Source organism: Leuresthes tenuis, unplaced genomic scaffold (genome assembly GCF_036924035.1).
Source record: "Leuresthes tenuis unplaced genomic scaffold, fLeuTen1.0.hap1 SCAF_17, whole genome shotgun sequence".
NCBI classification, from domain to species: Eukaryota; Metazoa; Chordata; class Actinopteri; order Atheriniformes; family Atherinopsidae; genus Leuresthes; species Leuresthes tenuis.
The window spans coordinates 19,550,371-19,568,076 of record NW_027325371.1 but is presented as its reverse complement, the minus strand read 5'-3'; the positions used below and the strand labels follow the sequence as shown (position 1 = coordinate 19,568,076).

At 44.8% G+C, this 17,706-nt stretch overlaps 2 protein-coding genes across 2 annotated transcripts; one reads left to right on the top strand and one right to left on the bottom strand.

Moving 5' to 3' along the window:
* Positions 1–584: 584 nt before the first annotated feature.
* evplb (envoplakin b) lies at positions 585–11,882 on the top strand. The gene is made up of 22 exons (XM_072369261.1): positions 585–621; positions 3,025–3,124; positions 3,238–3,392; positions 3,552–3,675; positions 3,779–3,910; positions 3,994–4,035; positions 4,154–4,315; positions 4,525–4,632; positions 5,017–5,112; positions 5,200–5,310; positions 5,499–5,645; positions 5,788–5,942; positions 6,077–6,174; positions 6,293–6,465; positions 6,567–6,745; positions 6,857–6,995; positions 7,096–7,289; positions 7,389–7,539; positions 7,762–7,845; positions 7,935–8,045; positions 8,169–8,261; positions 8,382–11,882. The coding sequence occupies exons 1-22, from the start codon at positions 590–592 to the stop codon at positions 11,841–11,843; spliced, it is 6,048 nt and encodes a 2,015-aa protein (XP_072225362.1). The 5' UTR covers positions 585–589; the 3' UTR covers positions 11,844–11,882.
* A 3,068-nt stretch (positions 11,883–14,950) lies between these two features.
* On the bottom strand, positions 14,951–16,793 carry LOC140273068 (serotonin N-acetyltransferase-like). The gene is made up of 3 exons (XM_072368595.1): positions 16,427–16,793; positions 15,947–16,101; positions 14,951–15,854 (listed from the first exon to the last, which is right to left on the bottom strand). The coding sequence occupies exons 1-3, from the start codon at positions 16,581–16,583 to the stop codon at positions 15,486–15,488; spliced, it is 681 nt and encodes a 226-aa protein (XP_072224696.1). The 5' UTR covers positions 16,584–16,793; the 3' UTR covers positions 14,951–15,485.
* Between the last annotated feature and the right edge of the window lie 913 nt (positions 16,794–17,706).

The window sequence follows — 17,706 nt, the reverse complement described above, 5'->3', positions numbered from 1 at the left end:
AGTTATTTTTTGTCACTCCGATTTTTTTCCCCATCTGTAGACAGCCTTCAGGTGACAAGTTGCTCCGCATTCCTTTGCTGTAATCTTTATTAAGATTCACATTGACCCGCTACTTCCACTTTGCAACAGAGTCAGAGTCTATGGCCTTTTTTATGTTTAAGTGATGCAGAATGGTGCAGAAATCACGGATAAACTCAAGTCAAATTAGGGCAGTGTAGAAAACCGATGCCTGTGAGACTGCGCGAATAAACGCACATGGATAAATAAACGCGCATGGATAAATAAACGCGCAGGGATAAATAAACGCACAGAGATAAATAAACGCACAGAGATAAATAAACGCACAGAGATACATAAATGTGCAGTCAGCGCCAGAAGTGGCAGTGGAGTGGAACAGGTCCGCCCGGTCTGCTCCTCAGCTGCTTTTACTGGTGACACACCTGTTGGTCTGGGAGGAGCTGAGGCAGGGAGACGCTCCTTAACTGAGGGGGAGACACCTCAAGTACACCTCAAGTTCACCTCCAGAGGAAAGAGTAGGGCGCTGGAAGGAAACGCAACTGGACTCAGACTACACGAACAGCCTCCCGTGATGTCAAAGAAAAACCCTGTGAAGCTAAGCAGGTGAGTACTTCCTATGCGCGCGTGTGTGTGTGTTTATTGTTCTGTGCTTCTGTTCCCTGTCAAATTAATTTTTTTATTCCCATCTGAAGGCCTCAGCTTTCCAGCTATGTGCGTGTATCATGATCCCATTTGTGTTTGCGTCCTGACTGTTTTATTCTCCCGAACAATAATTTTTAAAAAAAACTCAGCCACGGGCAACGATGATCAGGCTGTTAAAACTCTATGTGTTCTCATTCATAAATAGCTGAAGGAGCCCGAGGAGTTTCAGATGACGAACGCACCCTCCCATAACACGATATTTCACGACCTTTTCCCTCTTCATCTCTTCATCTCTTCTTTTCACAACTCTGATACATTTACTTGTATCTTTGCCCAAGGGGTGTATCATCAGTGTTTACTGGGATGTTACACCCACATGGTGCCGTTTCCTAACTCTTTAAGCTGATAGGCTAACCGTGTGCCATCATTAATATGCCTCTGTTTAATCAGCCAGCGCACATATTTTTTTATAGTGCGACTTTATGTCGTCGCTTTGCTTTGCAACAGCTGGTTGTCTGAGTGGAAGGCAGAGTTGACCCTTGTCACCATCCCTTTGTGGACTAAATGGGTCCGCCCGGTTCCAAGCAGGTGTTTATGTCCTCTCAGCGGTGCCCGTCACCATGGGGGCCACATACTGTTGAACATTAGTGTTGTTTCACAATGGGGTGTGTGCTCGGTGAAACTGAAGGAGTGGCAGGCATTAAGCGGCACGGTGACACTTGAGCTCGAGTGGAGTCGGTTGTTGAATAGTCCGGGTCGTTTTTTTTTTTTTTAAAGAAATGGCTGAGCTGTGGCAGTGGCTTTGGCTTTGGAGCCACCATGAATCAGTCCGTGTTGGAGAAAAATGATCAGAGCCTTTTTCTTTAAAAAAAAAAAAGTAAAGTTCGTACAGTAGAAATACGTCAGTGCAGGTGAACTCTCTGCTCTGATATGGCTCTTATCAAGTGTTCAGATAAATGTGCTTTAAGTTTTAAATGGGTGATTGTTATGCGGTTGCAATGTACATCAATTGAACATATTCTAGGCAAATCAAAGTGTTTAAGCTTATTCTAGATGTCAGATTTCTGCATGCAAAGTGATAAACTGTTGAAATATTTAAAGGCTTCAGCTTTGTTTGTGACAGAGTTTCATAAGCTTCTTGTGGACTTAATTTTGTTTATTGTTTGTGTCGAGTAACTAAAGCAACCAATAAGTGCATAGGAGTGAAAAGTTACTTAGTAACCTCTCTTTAGTGTTAAATTCCACCCACAATAAAAAGCGTCAGTCTACCTTCTACAGTCATAATTTGTGACTACACCTGTCGTAAACCTGCTTCCCAAACTGACGCTGGCACAGGGTGTGTATTCTCAGCAGGAATGTGTGTGTCACACACCAAACACATTCCACAGCTGCTAACGGGAGGAGACAGGAGGACACTCCCTCCACAACACAGTGTATCCCCAGGGTCTTTACCTGGGTGTGTCACTCTAAATAGTTGTTTTTTTTATGTCTCATTGGAGCAGACAACGTAGAATAAACTGCCAGAGCATCCAAGCAGGTCTGCTGGAGGCGCTGATGAGTGAAGAACTCTGCCGAGCAGGTTAAGGAATCCTGTTAGTCTGCACTGTCCGTGGGTGCCTTCCTTCAACAGTATCTTTGTTGAAAGAGTTCTTTAGTAACATTGTTTTCAAAGGTGTTAAATCTAAAGCATCTAAGCGAGACTTTGGCGTTAAATGAATGAACTGTACATCCCACATCCACAGGTGGAAATTAAATAACTGCAACAGAGAGTATGGCTCGTACAATAAGTGATTGTTTTTCACCAGGCGATCATCCTGACCAAAAGCATTGCCAATAACAATATTATCAGTTGAAAAAATACTTAATTCAAACTGATTGATCTTTAGTTTTTTTTTTGTCTTCCATTCTGGCTAAGAAAATGAGGCAAGAAAAATCAGGTTGTTCAAAAGCCAGTCTGCATTCAGCGACGTTGGACTTTATCCCAACGTTATCGTGTGTGTTAGCAACATTTCATTCTTTAAATGTCACGATTATCATCAGATCTCCGCTGAGAAGCTGAACGCAACAGATTTCAGATCCTTGTCCTTCCAACTTGTGCCACTGCAGTTTATTCATTCTGCAGCGATTCATAATTCCTTTGAAAATGTCATGCTGGTGTTGCTACGTTAATTCAGAGATTTCTGAAAACCCAAAGCTCTGAAGTAAAGAAACCCTCTTCTTTGAAATGAAAAGGAGCCATTCTTGAGTGTGTAGATGCCAATCGCAAGAGTGTGGTCTTACTTTGCTCTTCCTTAAGTCTTTAAAGACTCAGGAGGTCTGCCATTGGAGGATTCTGATTGTTGTGTCATGTGCGTTCCTACCTAGGAGCCAGGCCAATGACCTGGCTGTGCTGATCGCTCGCATGCAGAAGAATGCGGATCAAGTGGAGAAGAACATCCTGCAAGCAGAGCACCTGCTGAATTTGGTAAGAAACCCACTCACACCAGAGCTGGAGACTAAGACCAAGTCTGTATAGTTTTACAAAACATGTGGAGATGCGAAAGGTTTCATCATGTTTCACTTGCTGCTGTTGTGTAGGACAAGGAGCGAGACAAGAAGGCTCAGCCGCTCCTCCACCAGACGGAGAACTCAGACAACCTGGCACAGGGCGAGGGGCTGCTGAAGGATCTTTTCTTAGATGTGGACAAAGCCAAGAGGCTGGCGCACCCACAGGCTAATGAGATAGAGAAAGAGTAAGTGTACTTCTGGAGTGGGAAAAAACACACAAACGTCCGCATGAAACACACCTGAAACTCCATCGCATTCCATATACTCGCCACACACTGTCACGTTGACGTTCCCTTTCACTGCTCTCCACCCACCCTTGAAGCTTGACCTATCTCTGTCCTCAGTGTGAAAAACCTCCACGACCGCTGGGCCACGGGCTGTGCAATCTACAGGGATCTGTACGACCAGGTGCAGGATTTAGCGGTGAAACAAAAAATCGACTGGGGCCCTCTTCTCAATGAAAAACTGGTCAGTTGCTCCACAAGCTCGGGCTCATTCTTGGCTTTAACTCGCAGGACGTTTCCAGGCCTAAACATGGGATATATCTGCTGTCGTGTGGTGTGTTTTGCAGAGCCAGTTAAAGAAGGATGCGTATGGCCCCAACCTGCCTGACGTGGAGAAGCAGATTGCAGAACATAACATTCTGCACCAAGAGATCGAGGCCTACAGTGACCTGCTGAAGCCCAGCACTACCACCTCCAAGGTAATATCCCAGAGCAACACGTGGACGCAGGACGCCACGAAGGTGGAATCCTTCACCAGTTTCTTCCTCTTTTTTGTTCTCAGGAGCAGTTTGCCACCCTCAAAGAGAAATATGCAGAACTTTTTGTAAGTAGTTGTTCTTTTTTTTTGGTTTTCTTTTGTTCCGTTTGCACTTGTCAAGCATTTACTTCACATGCTGCATGCGTTGTGTTCAAATGTCGCGTGCATCCTATGTGTTTTGCAGGAGAGCTCCGAGCGCAGGCGCAACCACTTGGCCTCTCTGTACGAGTACATGCAGAGCTGCAGCAAGGAGCTGGTCTACCTGTCGAGACAGCAGGAGAGGGTCCTTGAGAGAGACTATAGCGATCGCATGGTCAACCCACCAGGAGTCCGCATGGAGTATGAGGTGAGGAACCAGAGCGGTCACAGCATTATTGGCACATCTGGCTACTGATCTTTGATTGCACATTTCATTGTGGCATCCTATTATTGGAGGCTGAAGGGGATTTTTGGAAAAAATAGTACTTTGATGGTTTCAAAATGGTTTATGGTTGATAGTCTCCCAAGTGTCTATAACACTGTTTTCTTTCATCCTGTATTCTTGCTTCTGCACAGAATTTCAAAAATAACGGACTGCTAGCACATGAGCGCGAGGTCAACCTGCTGCAGGAGGAAGGGGAACGACTCGTTGCAATGAAACATCCCGGCACCCCAACCATAAAGGTACGTCGGTTAGTATTTGTATTTGAAAACACAACAACTAACAGAAAGGAAGCTTCATATGCGAATGCGATTAGAAAAACTCTAGGGCCTTATGAGGTAATTCTCACCTTTAAAATACACTGCGGACAGACACGAAAATCCTGTAATCAGATAAAAAATGCAAACAAACATGGAGTACATCGTATTATAGTAAAATTCAACAACATAATGGTGCATCAGACAAAATAAAAGCAAAATAGAGGACAGATATGTATGGAAATGTAGGTTCATATACAAAATCAACGTGACTCTTCCTTTTCATTAATGATTAGTCATGGCAGTTTTTGTGTTGTCATGCTAGTTACAACGTGTAAGTGAGCAGAAGCGTTTGATTGTTTTTCACAGACACACAGGGAGGCAGTGCAGGCAGAGTGGCAAGCCTTCCTCAACTTGTGCATCGCACAGGAAGCACATCTGGACAACATTGACAACTACAAGAAGGTTGGCACCTCAGCACAGTCACTGAGTCACTCTAATAACGATCATTCCGATGAAGCAAACGTGTTGAGATGTGTTTGTTCAATGCAGTTCCAGTTGGATGCAGAGACTTTGTCCGAGTCCCTGGAGAGACTCACTTCCACTCTGGACCCAACGTCCCAGAAAAACAGGAGCAACCAGGAGGTCCTGCTGGCTCTGGAGGTACGACAGTGTTTTCTTAATGCCTTTATGTGACTATTTACAGTTTTAATCTTCGTCACACATTCACAAACCAATAAGGGATCGGCTGCTCTTGCTCTGTGACGAGCGATTATGTGAGTCTGTATTGGTGAGGCAATCCAACACCAATACATTACTTTTAATTCCTGTCACTTCGATACCTTCTGCAGGGAGATGAACCGGCTATGAGGAGGAACGAGCAGCGCCTGGCTGCCCTCAGGGAGAGCAGCAGCGACATCGTGCCTCTGAAGTTACGCAGAACCCGGCCCACTGCACCCACCACTGCGGTGTCGCTGTGTGACTGGGAAGATGAAGAGGTAAGATCTCATCAGCGGCGATCGGCTGACCTTCGCTTTGTCATCGAGGCGATGTTTGTCATCAGAAGTGAGACAAATTTAAGAAAGATGCTCTTTAGCTGTTTTAGATGTTTTACTTCCTTGTCCTCTCGGTCTGTTTTAGGACATACTGAGACGTGGTGAGACACTCACCCTGAAATCCAACTCTGACAACACGAACTGGGAGCTTTGTACACGCAGCGGGAAGATCAAAACCCTCCCGGGGGCATGTTTCATGGTCCCACCACCTGATCCCGAGGCCCTGGAGACCGTCAACAGGTACACAAGATGAACAAGCTGTAGTGTTTTTTTCTCTTGTTGTCTCTTAAGTTGATTCATCCAGAAAACAAAAGCCCAAGCCCTGACTGATGTGATGGATTTTGAATAAATGTTGCGCGTCTGTTTGTGTTCAGCTTGGACAGAAAGCTGAAAGACCTCCAGTACCGTAGAGCTACAATGACGGCCTCACTGAAGAGCCCCATCGTGGAGGTGGTTCGTTCTCAGACTTCAAGTGAGAAGAAAACACTTATTTTATATTCATCTTTTTTTTCTTATCATACTCTAAAAGTCTTGTCTGAGACTTTTACATTTTCAGACTAGATGTTTTTTTTCCATTTTTGCCTCCTCAGCTGTTGTGAACAGTGCTCCGGAGGATAAGAAAGCTGCAGAGCTCATCACTGAAATAGACAAGATCAACAAAGCCCTGGATGACAGTGAAAAAGAAATCCTGAACAGACTGAGGACCCCACTGGATAAGCGCAACCCCACCCAAGACCTGGCAAAGAGAGTGCAGGAGCATGAGGTGAACGTGAACTGCGACATGCTTCAATCAAACGAACTTGGCCAAGGTTAAATGAAGTTTTTCATCTTTTTCTTTTTTAAAACATTGTCCCTGTCCTGCAGAAATCCACTTGGAGCGTCAGGAAGCTGGAGTCTGAGAAGTCTGCCATCCAAAGAGAGATGGATCCTATTTTGTCCAAAAAACCCCTGAGCCCCACAGCGTCCGCTCTGCCCGTTAAACTCACTGCTGCCAACAACAAAATCGATGACATTAACCATCTTATTGACCTTTATAATAAAAAGTGAGATTCTGTTTCTTTTATTTCTTAATATGGCATGTTTATGTGCACCGTCTTTCTGATGCGTTCTTTTTTTTTTGTGAGTAACCTCCCCTGTTTGTCTCCTTTCTGCAGAGCCACAGCCTCCATGTTCCTGGAGAAACAGATAGAAAAAGTGGATGGTATCGTTTCTGGGTTTGAGAAGGAGCTCGCTAAAGATGGAGCCATTCTTGATGAAACTAACGCTCTTCAGAGCCGCAGCCGAAAACTGCAGGTGTTGTATTTTAGAAAGCAGAAAAACAACTGGCTGCAGAAGACCAGGTGCCTTTGTATCTCTCTAATCTGTCTGATTTTTCCATTACGTTGTCAACCAGGTCATGCAAAAGGACGCCGCCTCAAAGAAAGATGAGCTGAATAAATTGGGCAAAGACATGGACCTGACGAAGCAAGCGTGCAGCTCCCTGAAGCAGAATTTCAACGAGTTCTGCCCCGACATCCGCCGCCAGGAGAATGAGGTGAAACACCTGAAGAACCGTTACACGAATGTCAACAATCAACTCCAGGAAAGGTGAGGGGGGGGCGAAAAAAAAGAAAAACAGATGAGGCAATATTTCAAATGACGTCTCTGTGTGTTTGTAACAGATGTATGTTCATATCTTTGCTTCAGGTTGGCTCTCTTACAGCAAGCGGCCAATAAGACTCAAGATTTCCAGAATTCTGCTCAGTCACTGGATTTTTTCTTGATCAATTTGCCAAATAACACGAGTAAAGCTACAGATGATGTGGCTCAGATAACAGCCAAGCAGAACTCTCAGAAGGTGAATGGATGTTTTATTTATTTCTTTTTTTACACACAGTACTCGCTCTGATCTCCCCAAAAAAATTAGGTTGTGCAAAAAATAAATGAAAACAGAAGGCAAAACATGTAAAACCCTAAATTTAATCAAACACTTCATGTCACGTTGTATTTCAATTAGTGAATAGTGGAGTAATACTGCTTTAGTAATGAGTTGTTTTTTTTAATCATGTCCCCTGTGTAGAAAGTTGTGGAGGACATCAAGAAGAAGTCTGATGATTTGGACCGAATCAAGGATCTGTCCCGCGATCTGCAGTTTGTTTTGCATGTGAGTTCCTTTCCTGCCAGAAGCCGTTTTCACAGTAGATCAAGTATGCTCTTCCAGCTATTTAATCTTTCAAATCTAATTCCTTTCAGGAATATGAGGTGAAGTCAAACACTTACCGTGGCACTCTGAATCCTGATGATGATGAGGACCATGACAGAGACGATCAAACCTCAACTCTGGCAGATAGTGTGGAGAGAAGGGTACGCTTTCATACAACTGCCCCAAACGGCTCAGAAATGATGAAAATGAAAAAAATTTATGCAGAAATTTTTCTTTTTTTCTGCCATCTAGAAATGCTTAACTGATTCTGCCTTCTTATGCAGGAGAAAGATATCCAGAACCTCTTCTCTGAAGTGTCTGCGGAGAACAAGCAGCGGCTCAGTCAGCTGGAGATGGCAAAGAACATAATGGCCAGGGTATGACATCATGGATCTAAAACACCACCCATGTTCTTGACTATTTTTCTACTCAGCTGTATTTCGCAGTTACCGTATCAAACCTTATTGATTCTGAACATCCTTTCTCTCTGTGTGCAGAATGAAGACAAAGTCAGTCAGGTGGTTGTCAGTCAGCAGCTGCAGCTACAGAGTCAGAAGAAGGACCTGGTGGAAACTGATGGTCTGAAAAAGGAGTTAAATGAGGAGGTCTCCAGGCGCTCACATACTGAGAGAGACCTGGAAACTTACCGTCAGAGGTTTGTGTCTCTGAAGAACAGGAGAGGAGTGGAGAGGCTGGAGGAGAAGGAGGTGGTGCAGTATTACCGGGACCCAAAACTGGAGACGGAACTCCGGTCTCTGAAAAAGCTCATTCAGGATGAAGGATCGAAAAGGTCAAGAACCCAGTCTGAGATCAAAGATTTCAATGAGAGGGTCATCAAGCTGGAGTTGGAACTGACCAAAACTGAACCAAAACTGGTGACCAAAGTGCTAACTGAATACGAGAGAGACCCGCAGCTCGATAAAGAGGCGGCTAAGATCAGAGACGAGATGCGGAGGATACGGCTGGAGCTCGAGACGAGAGATACGGAGGCGGTCCATGTGAAAACGGAGCTCACGGTTCTGGCTCAGCAAAAACCGAAAATCAGGGAGAAGGTTGTTAAGAAGGAAGTGGTGAGAGTTGAAAAGGATCCGGAAATGCTGAAGTCTGTTCTAACGTTTCAGACTGATATCGCAGAGGAGGAGCTGCAGTGCAGGTTACTCAACGACAGCATTTTTAGCACGAGGAGCCAGATAAACACTTTAGAGAGGGTCATCCCCACCGTCCAGCCCAAGATTGTCACCAAGGTGGTGAAACAAGTACACCAAGATCCAGAACTGCTTGAGGATTCAAAAAGGGTAAGAATGGCCCTGGAAGAGGAGAAAGATGAGAATGTTATCCTGATGAAGGACCTGACCACCCTTCACCTGCGGTACAAAGAACTGGAGAAGCTCAGGCCTCAAGTCGAGGTCAAGGAGGTCATCACAGAGATTTACAGAGTCGACCCTGAGACAGAGGTAGAGCTGGTGCGTCTGAGGAAAATACTCCATGACACGAGCCGGAACCGAGCGGACACGGAGAAAGAGATCGACACGGTGTTGGCAACTCTAACTACCCTGCGCACTCAGAAGCCCAAAGTGGAGTACCAAGAGGTGACTCAAGAGGTGATCAAAGAAGAGAAGAGCCCCGAGGTCATCAGGGAGTTACAAAGGCTCAGCAACCAAGTCACCCGCCTGCAAGGCAACTACGACACCACCCTCGAGCTGGTTACTCGCCTACGTAAGGAAAGAGACGAACTGAAAGCTGAAAAATCCAAAGTGGAGACAAAGCTCGTGACAAAAGAGGTCATCAAGTATGAGAATGATCCTCTCTTGGAGAAAGAGGCTGACAGGCTTCGAAGGGATGTAAGAGAAGAGATTCAGCAACGCCGCAGTGTGGAGGAGCATCTCTTCGAGCTCCAGAACCAGTACATATCGCTTGAGAGGCAGAAGCCAGAGGAGAAGATCGTAATGCAGGAGGTGGTGCGTCTTCAGAAGGACCCCAAGCAGATCCTGGAGCATGAGAAATTAAACAGGTCCTTGGATGATGAAATTAAATTGCGTCGAAAACTCGAATTAGAAGTCCGACAGCTCAGAGCTCTGGTTCAAGAAAAAGAAAGTAACCTGGCTCAGATGGATGATCGCCAGAAGAAGATCCAAGTGGAGTCAGAGCTCAGGCAGATCAAATCTCGCATTCTTGAACTGGAGAACGCTCCCTCGCCCGTTGAGGAAAAAATCATCATCGAGGAGGTCCTGAAAGTGGAGAGGGACCCTAAGCTCGAAAACCTCACCGATGGCATTCGTGCCAACTTGGAGACTGAAACTACCAGCATCAATCGTCTAGAGAGAGAAGTTCGAAACCTCAAGCTCAAGTTGGACATTTTGCAGAAAGAGAAGTCGATTGAGAAGGTTATTTACAGAGAAGTCGTTCGCGTAGAGAAAGACCCAGCAGTGGAATCTGAGAGGGAACATTTTAGAGAGCTCGTTTTGCATGAGAAAAATCTCAGGCTAGACCAGGAAGACAACATTCGGAACATAAACGTCAAGATGAACCTTCTGCAGACGTCAAAGTCTGCGACGTCTCAGGAGGAGATGTCTCTCATTTCAAACAGAGATGCTCTGCAAAGGGAGAAGGAGGATCTCCTCAAACAGCTCAAAACAATAGATTCTGAAAGACAAACCATTAGCGTTAGCTTCCAGCAGCAGTCCAAACTGATGAGTGAGAGGAGCCAACTGGCACGGCAGAAAAGCCTAAAGGCAACCTCTGAGATCCGGCAGCTGGAGAAAGCTATCCTGAATGAGAAGGACAAAATCCACCAGAAAGACACGCTCATCACTGAGCTGCAGAACAGCATTCAGAAGGAGGATCACTCTGAAACACAAACCAGAGAGACAAATCTCTCAACCAAGATCACCATCCTGGATCCAGAAACCGGCAAAGACATGTCTCCCTATGATGCTTACTTGCAAGGACTCATCGATCGAAACAACTACCTTCAACTGTCGCAGCTGGAGTGTGACTGGGAGGAGATCTCTTCCACTGGTCCAGATGGGGATACCACAGTTTTTCAGGATCGAAAAAGTGGGAAGCAGTACTCAGTCAAGGATGCCCTGAAGGCGGGCCACCTGACTCAGTACGACGTGATCCGCTACAAGGAGGGGAAAATTTCCATTTCTGAGTTTGCCCTCCTTGTTGCAGGGGAAGTGAAAAAGCCCTACATTCCTTCACCAAGATCTCCCACCAAAACTGCGCCAACCTCTCCTTTGAAATCCATGCCGACGTCCCTGAGGTCCTCCAACACCAACCTCAACTCTTATCACGGTGGCAGCTCGAACAACCTCCATGTTCTAACAAACGAGGAGCATTTTCCAATCTCAGGCGTGTTTGACACCACCACAGAAAGCCGCATGTCGGTGAGAAGTGCGCTGACGCGCAAACTCATCGACACCGAGACAGCTCTGAGGCTGCTGGAGGCACAAGCAGCCTCCGGAGGGATTGTTGATCTCGGCAAAAAGGACAAACTGTCTATCCACAAGGCAGTCGAGCACAATCTCATCGACTCGAATCAAATGTACAAGCTCCTGAGTGCCCAGAAAGCATTCACCGGAGTAGAGGATCCTGTGACCAAAGAGCGTCTTGCGGTGGGACAGGCAGCACAAAAAGGCTACGTCCCCACAGAAAACGCCATGAGGTACATGGAGGTGCAGTACCTGACCGGCGGGATGGTGGATCCCAATACACCAGGCCGCCAAACCATTCAACAGGCTCTCGCCAACAATCTGATTGACAAGACTACAGCAAATCAACTGCAGGATGAGGCTTCCCACATGAAAGAGCTGCTAGATCCCATCACTAAAGAGAAGATATCATACAAGCAGGCCATGAATCGGTGCAGGAAGGACATCACCACTGGGCTCCTGTTGCTTCCTGCAGCCTCCACCGACGATAGCAACGCTCCGTCGTACTTCAACTTCCGCTTCTAAGACAAAAAGTCCCCGATGCTACACAGCTGATATGTGCAGAAAAAAAACCAAACATATTCTTACACACGTATTTTGAAAATATGACATTTGACGTCTGGGTTTCTCTGTTAAAGCAGCTGCCCCCGCGACCCGACCCCCGGATAAGCGGTAGATGATGGATGGATGGATGGATATTTTGAAAAGTTTAAGAAACTGGTTTTGTTCGGGTGGCTCTGTTTTATAATAGTAAAACCTTTGGTCTGCTGTAAAAATAAAAGAAAAAAAGATTTTAAAAATAGGGGAAAGAGTAAGGGAATCTTATTATTTTAATGGTAAATTGTTTTCTCAGCACTGTGAAGTCAAATCAATGAAGTACATATTAAATATATCAAAAGCTTTGCATGAGTTTTTTTTTTGTTGAGAATATTTAACAAATACTAAATACCAAACTATAGCAACAGCATGGCTGTAGGCAGGGCGTTGTACTATGGATCTGATGGGTTGTCCTGGAACTTTATATTTACTTTTGTGGTCCCTGACTTTTCCCACCGCAGCAGCAGCACTTCTCAATTGTCACCACAAGCAAGCTGTGAACTCTCAGTCTTGTTGTTAGAATCAATTTGAGTGGGTGTCCGCTCTGTGATGGAACAACAGTGGATCGTCCTCTGCAGCTGTAAACACTTATCTTAATGCAAAATTGCCATCCACAGCTTGTAAAGTGAGGCGAGTCATACACTTTGAAACGATGGATTAGTACACAGATTAGATATGGCCCACAAACGTGTGATGACTTAAGGTTAAGGGCAAAGTAGCAAGGACTTTCTGTGGAAATGCAGACACCTGAAACATGCTGCATATGAAGACCGCCAGCAAATGAGCTCTATAGAAAGTCATTTGTAAGGCTTTAAATACCTATTTCTTTTAGAAAAGGTTTGTTGTGTGATATCCACTGTGTCTTGATGAACCAGTCTGACCCCACAGTTGAGTTTACAGTAAATTACCCTGATGTGGGAGTGTGCGGCCTCCGTGCTGGGATGTCTGCCTGCCAGATTACCCGGTGACTGAAAGGACCTTGTGGGATTACCACACATGAGCCTGTCTAGAGGCTGAGGTGGCACCACCCTGCGTCCAGAAGGGGGGGTTGAAAGATGTCACCTGATGGTCGGGTCATCTTAGTTGGATGACAAACTGTGTGTTCTGTTAGCCTCACATCTGTCTCTGCTTGTTCTTTCTCTTCTTTGACCACAAAGGGGCTGCAGTCAAACTTTATTTCTTTTTCTAGCGATGATGTAATGAAGAACGTGCTGGTGTGGAACCAGCCTTTGCTATAAAAAGCAACACATACACCACAAAGGGGCACAAATGGCACATCTGCTTTGACTGGACTATCGCTTGAGTGATGCAAAAATTGGCTTCTCCTTTTTGTTTTGCTTGATTATTATCGTTGTAATTCTAGGCCGCAGTGCTGATGGCTCAAAACGATGGGCATCTGTACTTTAGTCTGTGAATTACACCATTAATAGTGATGACGTGGCCTCCTGAGCAACTGGGCCAACAACATATCAAATAGTGTTTAAAACACACAAACTCATTGAGCTCTATATCTTGAAAAGAATAATTCTGTGATTAAAAAAAAAGAAAAGAAAAAGACAATGTTCTGGGTGGGGGTGCAGCGATACACATGATTATTATGATATCAAAAGAATGAAACATTGATAGCACATGAATGAAGATGTGTTGATTTGATCTCAGCTGATAAAATCAAAGCATTTTTGCAAACTTATTTTGCCACAAGTTTTAAAGTTCCTTCTTATGTTTGAGCGCCGTTCAGCTGCCAAAAAAGCTATAAAAACTTAAAAGAAAACAACCAGTTCATCTGAAAGCAATATATTCTCACAAGTTTTCTATTGATTTTGTGATATAAACTTTAATGCTTTTGGCCACGATGATCTTGTGGTGAAATTCACACATTGTGACAGACCTGTTCCTGGGTCAGTTAGGCTGTTCATTATTGCTTCTAGAAATGAGTTATCATGATAAACACGCAGGAAATTACATACATACTCATCACAGCTCTGATAGAACCTAAAACAAGGTGCACAAGTGGCCTTCTTTGTATCTCAGAATACCTTAACCTGAGCTAAGCAAATTCACTACATGAACTTGACAGCCAAGTGTGCAAAGCTGGCTGCATCAGAAACTTGTAGTGCTGCAAGCCGTCTTCATCCTGCACATTTCTCTGTGTTAGAAGGTATGATCGGATATATAGATTTTTTTTCAGAACTTCCAACTTGCTGTGTGTTTTCCCTGCATTTTACACAAATCTGTGGATCGAAAACCAAGCTGTTAGAAGCACCTAAACACATGATGAATATTCCGCCCTGAGCCAAGTCTTAGAATATGAAATTCAAAGTGAGGACCTCACAAAAAGACCCCTGGCAGGTTTGCTCTGTGGGGTCCAACGCGCACAGTGAGCGTAAAAACACAGGGAACAATGATGCACTGATTCTGGTGCTTTATACTGATTCTGGTGCTTTACACGTTTCACACCAAAAAGCTTTGATTATGTCGGAGGAACCGTGGATACTTGCTGGTAAATGTGCTTGTGCAAACTGGAGTTCTGGGTCCTTTTCTTTGAGGAGATCATAAACTCTCCAGGCTGTCCTTCATAGGAGCCAGAGCTGCTCACCTTGTAAAGTTAGACCGGATTAGACCTGAGTCGGTGACTGTGTCATGGATTAAAGCTCCATTCAAGAGTACAAGGCTTCCCACTTGTCGGCCTGTGTTACTCCGGAGGAGCGTTCAGGAGAAAAACCGCAGAAGATAATGATATCAATAAAATATACAATGAAATGGAGAACTCCATATTTTACCAGTGGTAATGAGGCATTTTAAGAAAACCAGTGGTAGTCCTTTGATTTCATGTGCACTTGAAATACTCTAATTATTTGATTAATCTACATTTTGCCTTTTTTTTGCAAAAAGTAGGTGTAACGTCTTCAACTGGAGTAAATCAAATCAAATAAAAAAACATACATTTTCATCTTAAAAAACAGTATAAAACATTTTATTGATATTTGTGACTGTAACAGAAACAAACTTCAGAACAAAATGAACAAAGTCTGGCTTCACAACAGAAACGCCTGTCCAAACTAGCCAAACTCCACTGTGAACATACAGGTTTAAGAAAGGTCATTGGCTCTGCAGGCTAAGTGATGAGCGGGTCTAAATCCCCCGACGCTTCCAGCAGCTAAAGCCCCCTAATAGAGCTGGAGGAGCTGTTGTTGAGCGGCTGAAGCTTGGTTATTGACGTCAGTCAATAGTGTGGGAAGCACTGAAAGGTGTTAAGCAGGAAACAGCTTACTGTACAACAATAGCTCTACCACAAATAAAACATGGTTTTAAGAGTTCAACACTGATTACACGTGACACTTAACAATACAGTCTAGTACATTCTTGTTTATTGTACACAGTGAAAGATTTCACACAACATTAGTTAATGGGATTCAGGTCAGAGCTCTGAGAAAAAAAAGAATATTCAGCCACTCAGAACCGAAAAAAACAAACCTTGAGGGATCCTACAGAGAACAGGTGTCTTTCCCTTCCTTTTTGACTCCAAACAGCCTGATTTCAGTAAAAAATACAAAATACAAAATCACTAAGTCATACATCAACTTGCTCATCAGTCTTTGTAAGTGGCAGAGTTAAGGGATGTTGCGGGAAACGGATTGCTTCACTGTTGCGGCGCATGTAGGCGTGGCCGCTGATTGGGTACCACATCTCGGTGAAGGTCAGGCTGCCAACGGTGATGGCGCAGCGGCCCAGCACCTTGAAGCCCGACTTGCGGTAAAAGGGAATGAGGAAGTCCTCGCACATCAGCATCGCGCGGCGCACGTTGGGCAGGCAGCGGAGGTACTGCAGGTAGCGCCACATCAGAATGGGGCCTTTGCCCTGCTGCCTGAAGGTGCGGTGGACAGCCAAGACGTGGATATGGACGGTGGAGCCGCAGGGCTTGTGGAGGGTCAGCGCTTCCTAAAAAAACATGAAAAAAAAGTGTTCAGAGGTCGCTTTTTATCTTTAACTCTTATCATTTGGAAATGTGGACGGTGGACAAACTGTCTTACAGCAGTGAGTTTGTCCTGGTCCCAGAGAGAGCCGATGATAAAAGCCACCAGTCGACCCTCCTCAAACCAGCCCATAGACAGCTCCGGGCACAGTGTGAGGAAGTGACGCACCTCATCCAGGTGGAGGGGACACTCACCTGACACTGAGATAAACGCTGAAGGAGACAGAGGGAGAGACATTGGCTCGTGCGCAATTATGATTTGGCACCCATTTTACGCGCACAGTCAAGGCGCCGCACAGCTCTCAGAAAACATATGAATGAATTTAGCCCATGGAGAAGACATTCGACATAATTTTTAACAGGTCATTCAAAGGAAGGCTAGAAAGTGACTACTGTTAACATGAAAATTGGAATCTGCAATGCCAGAAGTGTTTCACGCGGCGGGCGTAAATCCTCGTTTCAATCAACACAACTTGAAAGCGGATTGGGCTCCAGTGTAGCCGATTGTAATATCTGACCTGTAAGGTGGCTTACTTACCCTCTCGCTCGATTTCAAAGACGCTCGTGGCATCTTGCGTGTTGAGCGGTCGGACCTCGCTCGCGGGGAGTGTGTGTCTCCGTTGGATTCCGGGCGAAACTGACGTTGAGGACTGCATTGGTTTGATGAAAGGCTGAGCGCCCACAACAGACATCATACGATGTGGAACCCTTCTCTCCAAAAAGAAAAAAGAACTTTTCTGGCTTCTCTCCCGCTCAGCAGGATCGCCTCTGTGGGGCCCTGCAGGAGAAGAGGATGGTCTGAGTCCGTATTTATGGGACAGCTCCCGGGGCTCTGACTCACCAGCTCATTTGCATTTGAATATTTTGTGGAATGAATGAAAGTCAGAGCAGTGCAGGGCACTTTGCTGAACCCAACAATTAATCGCGTACACCGTTGCTGATTGGTTTTAGTCACTCAAACCGACAAATGGATGATAATTACTGATTTCCACTCAGCTATCACCTCTGGCCTATTTATAGAAGCTTTGCTGCGTGGCATCACAACGCAAACATCTCACAAGTAACATCCCCGTGGAATAAACTCATTTATACTGACTCTAACCTACACATTTAATCATAGAAACAAACAAGCGTTAATCCCCCCCCCCTTGGAGTTAAAACGTCACTCCCAACTTTCCCAAAACAACATGAAGGCCATGCAGGCACTTACCAAAGAGTGTGAAGGTGAAAGTCAGTGAAGGTCTATTGATTGAATGGCTGAGCTGCTCTGCTTCTCTGTGTCTCTGCACGGCAGACGTCTCTCTTCATTATGGACTGATTATTACTATGAGTCACATGATAAAGGATTACAGAAGTTGTTTCCACAACTCGGCGCATTAGACACCTTATCTCCTCTCTGACAGAGCACATAACACACTCACTCTGCTTGTTGTTTTGGAGAAAGTAGGAAACAGCTGATGCATAGTCTGTCTATTCTCTTGGTCTTTATCGATATATCCTCAGTTGCTGCGGTACTGTATTAATTACTATGGAAGTGATATTATCATATCTGGAATCTGATGCCACAAACACTTAAAAAAAAAGTCAGGATACAACATATTTCCCTTTAATGACAGCTTTTAATCAATTGGGAAGAGGGAGGGAGGGAGGGATGGAGAGAGGGTAGCACACTGCTGGAGTTGTACCATAGAAATCTGTGTCCATACATACTGAATACAATATTCCAGCTGCCCAACAATCTGTGTTTGTTGTTGTCTGATTCTCCTCTTCATGATGCTCCATACATTTTTTTTTAACAGGAGACAGAATTGAACTGCA

Bases quoted from the DNA above. Each gene is read 5' to 3' on its own strand.
- LOC140273068 (XM_072368595.1), bottom strand. From the start codon at position 16,583: ATGATGTCTGTTGTGGGCGCTCAGCCTTTCATCAAACCAATGCAGTCC. The intron at 16,102-16,426 runs GTAAGTAAGCCA...TGTCTCCTTCAG, and splicing joins CTTTGAAATCGAGCGAGAGG to CGTTTATCTCAGTGTCAGGT. The intron at 15,855-15,946 runs GTAAGACAGTTT...ATGTTTTTTTAG, and splicing joins ACCAGGACAAACTCACTGCT to GAAGCGCTGACCCTCCACAA.
- evplb (XM_072369261.1), top strand. From the start codon at position 590: ATGTCAAAGAAAAACCCTGTGAAGCTAAGCAG. The intron at 5,113-5,199 runs GTTGGCACCTCA...TGTTCAATGCAG, and splicing joins ACATTGACAACTACAAGAAG to TTCCAGTTGGATGCAGAGAC. The intron at 6,175-6,292 runs GTGAGAAGAAAA...TTGCCTCCTCAG, and splicing joins GGTTCGTTCTCAGACTTCAA to CTGTTGTGAACAGTGCTCCG.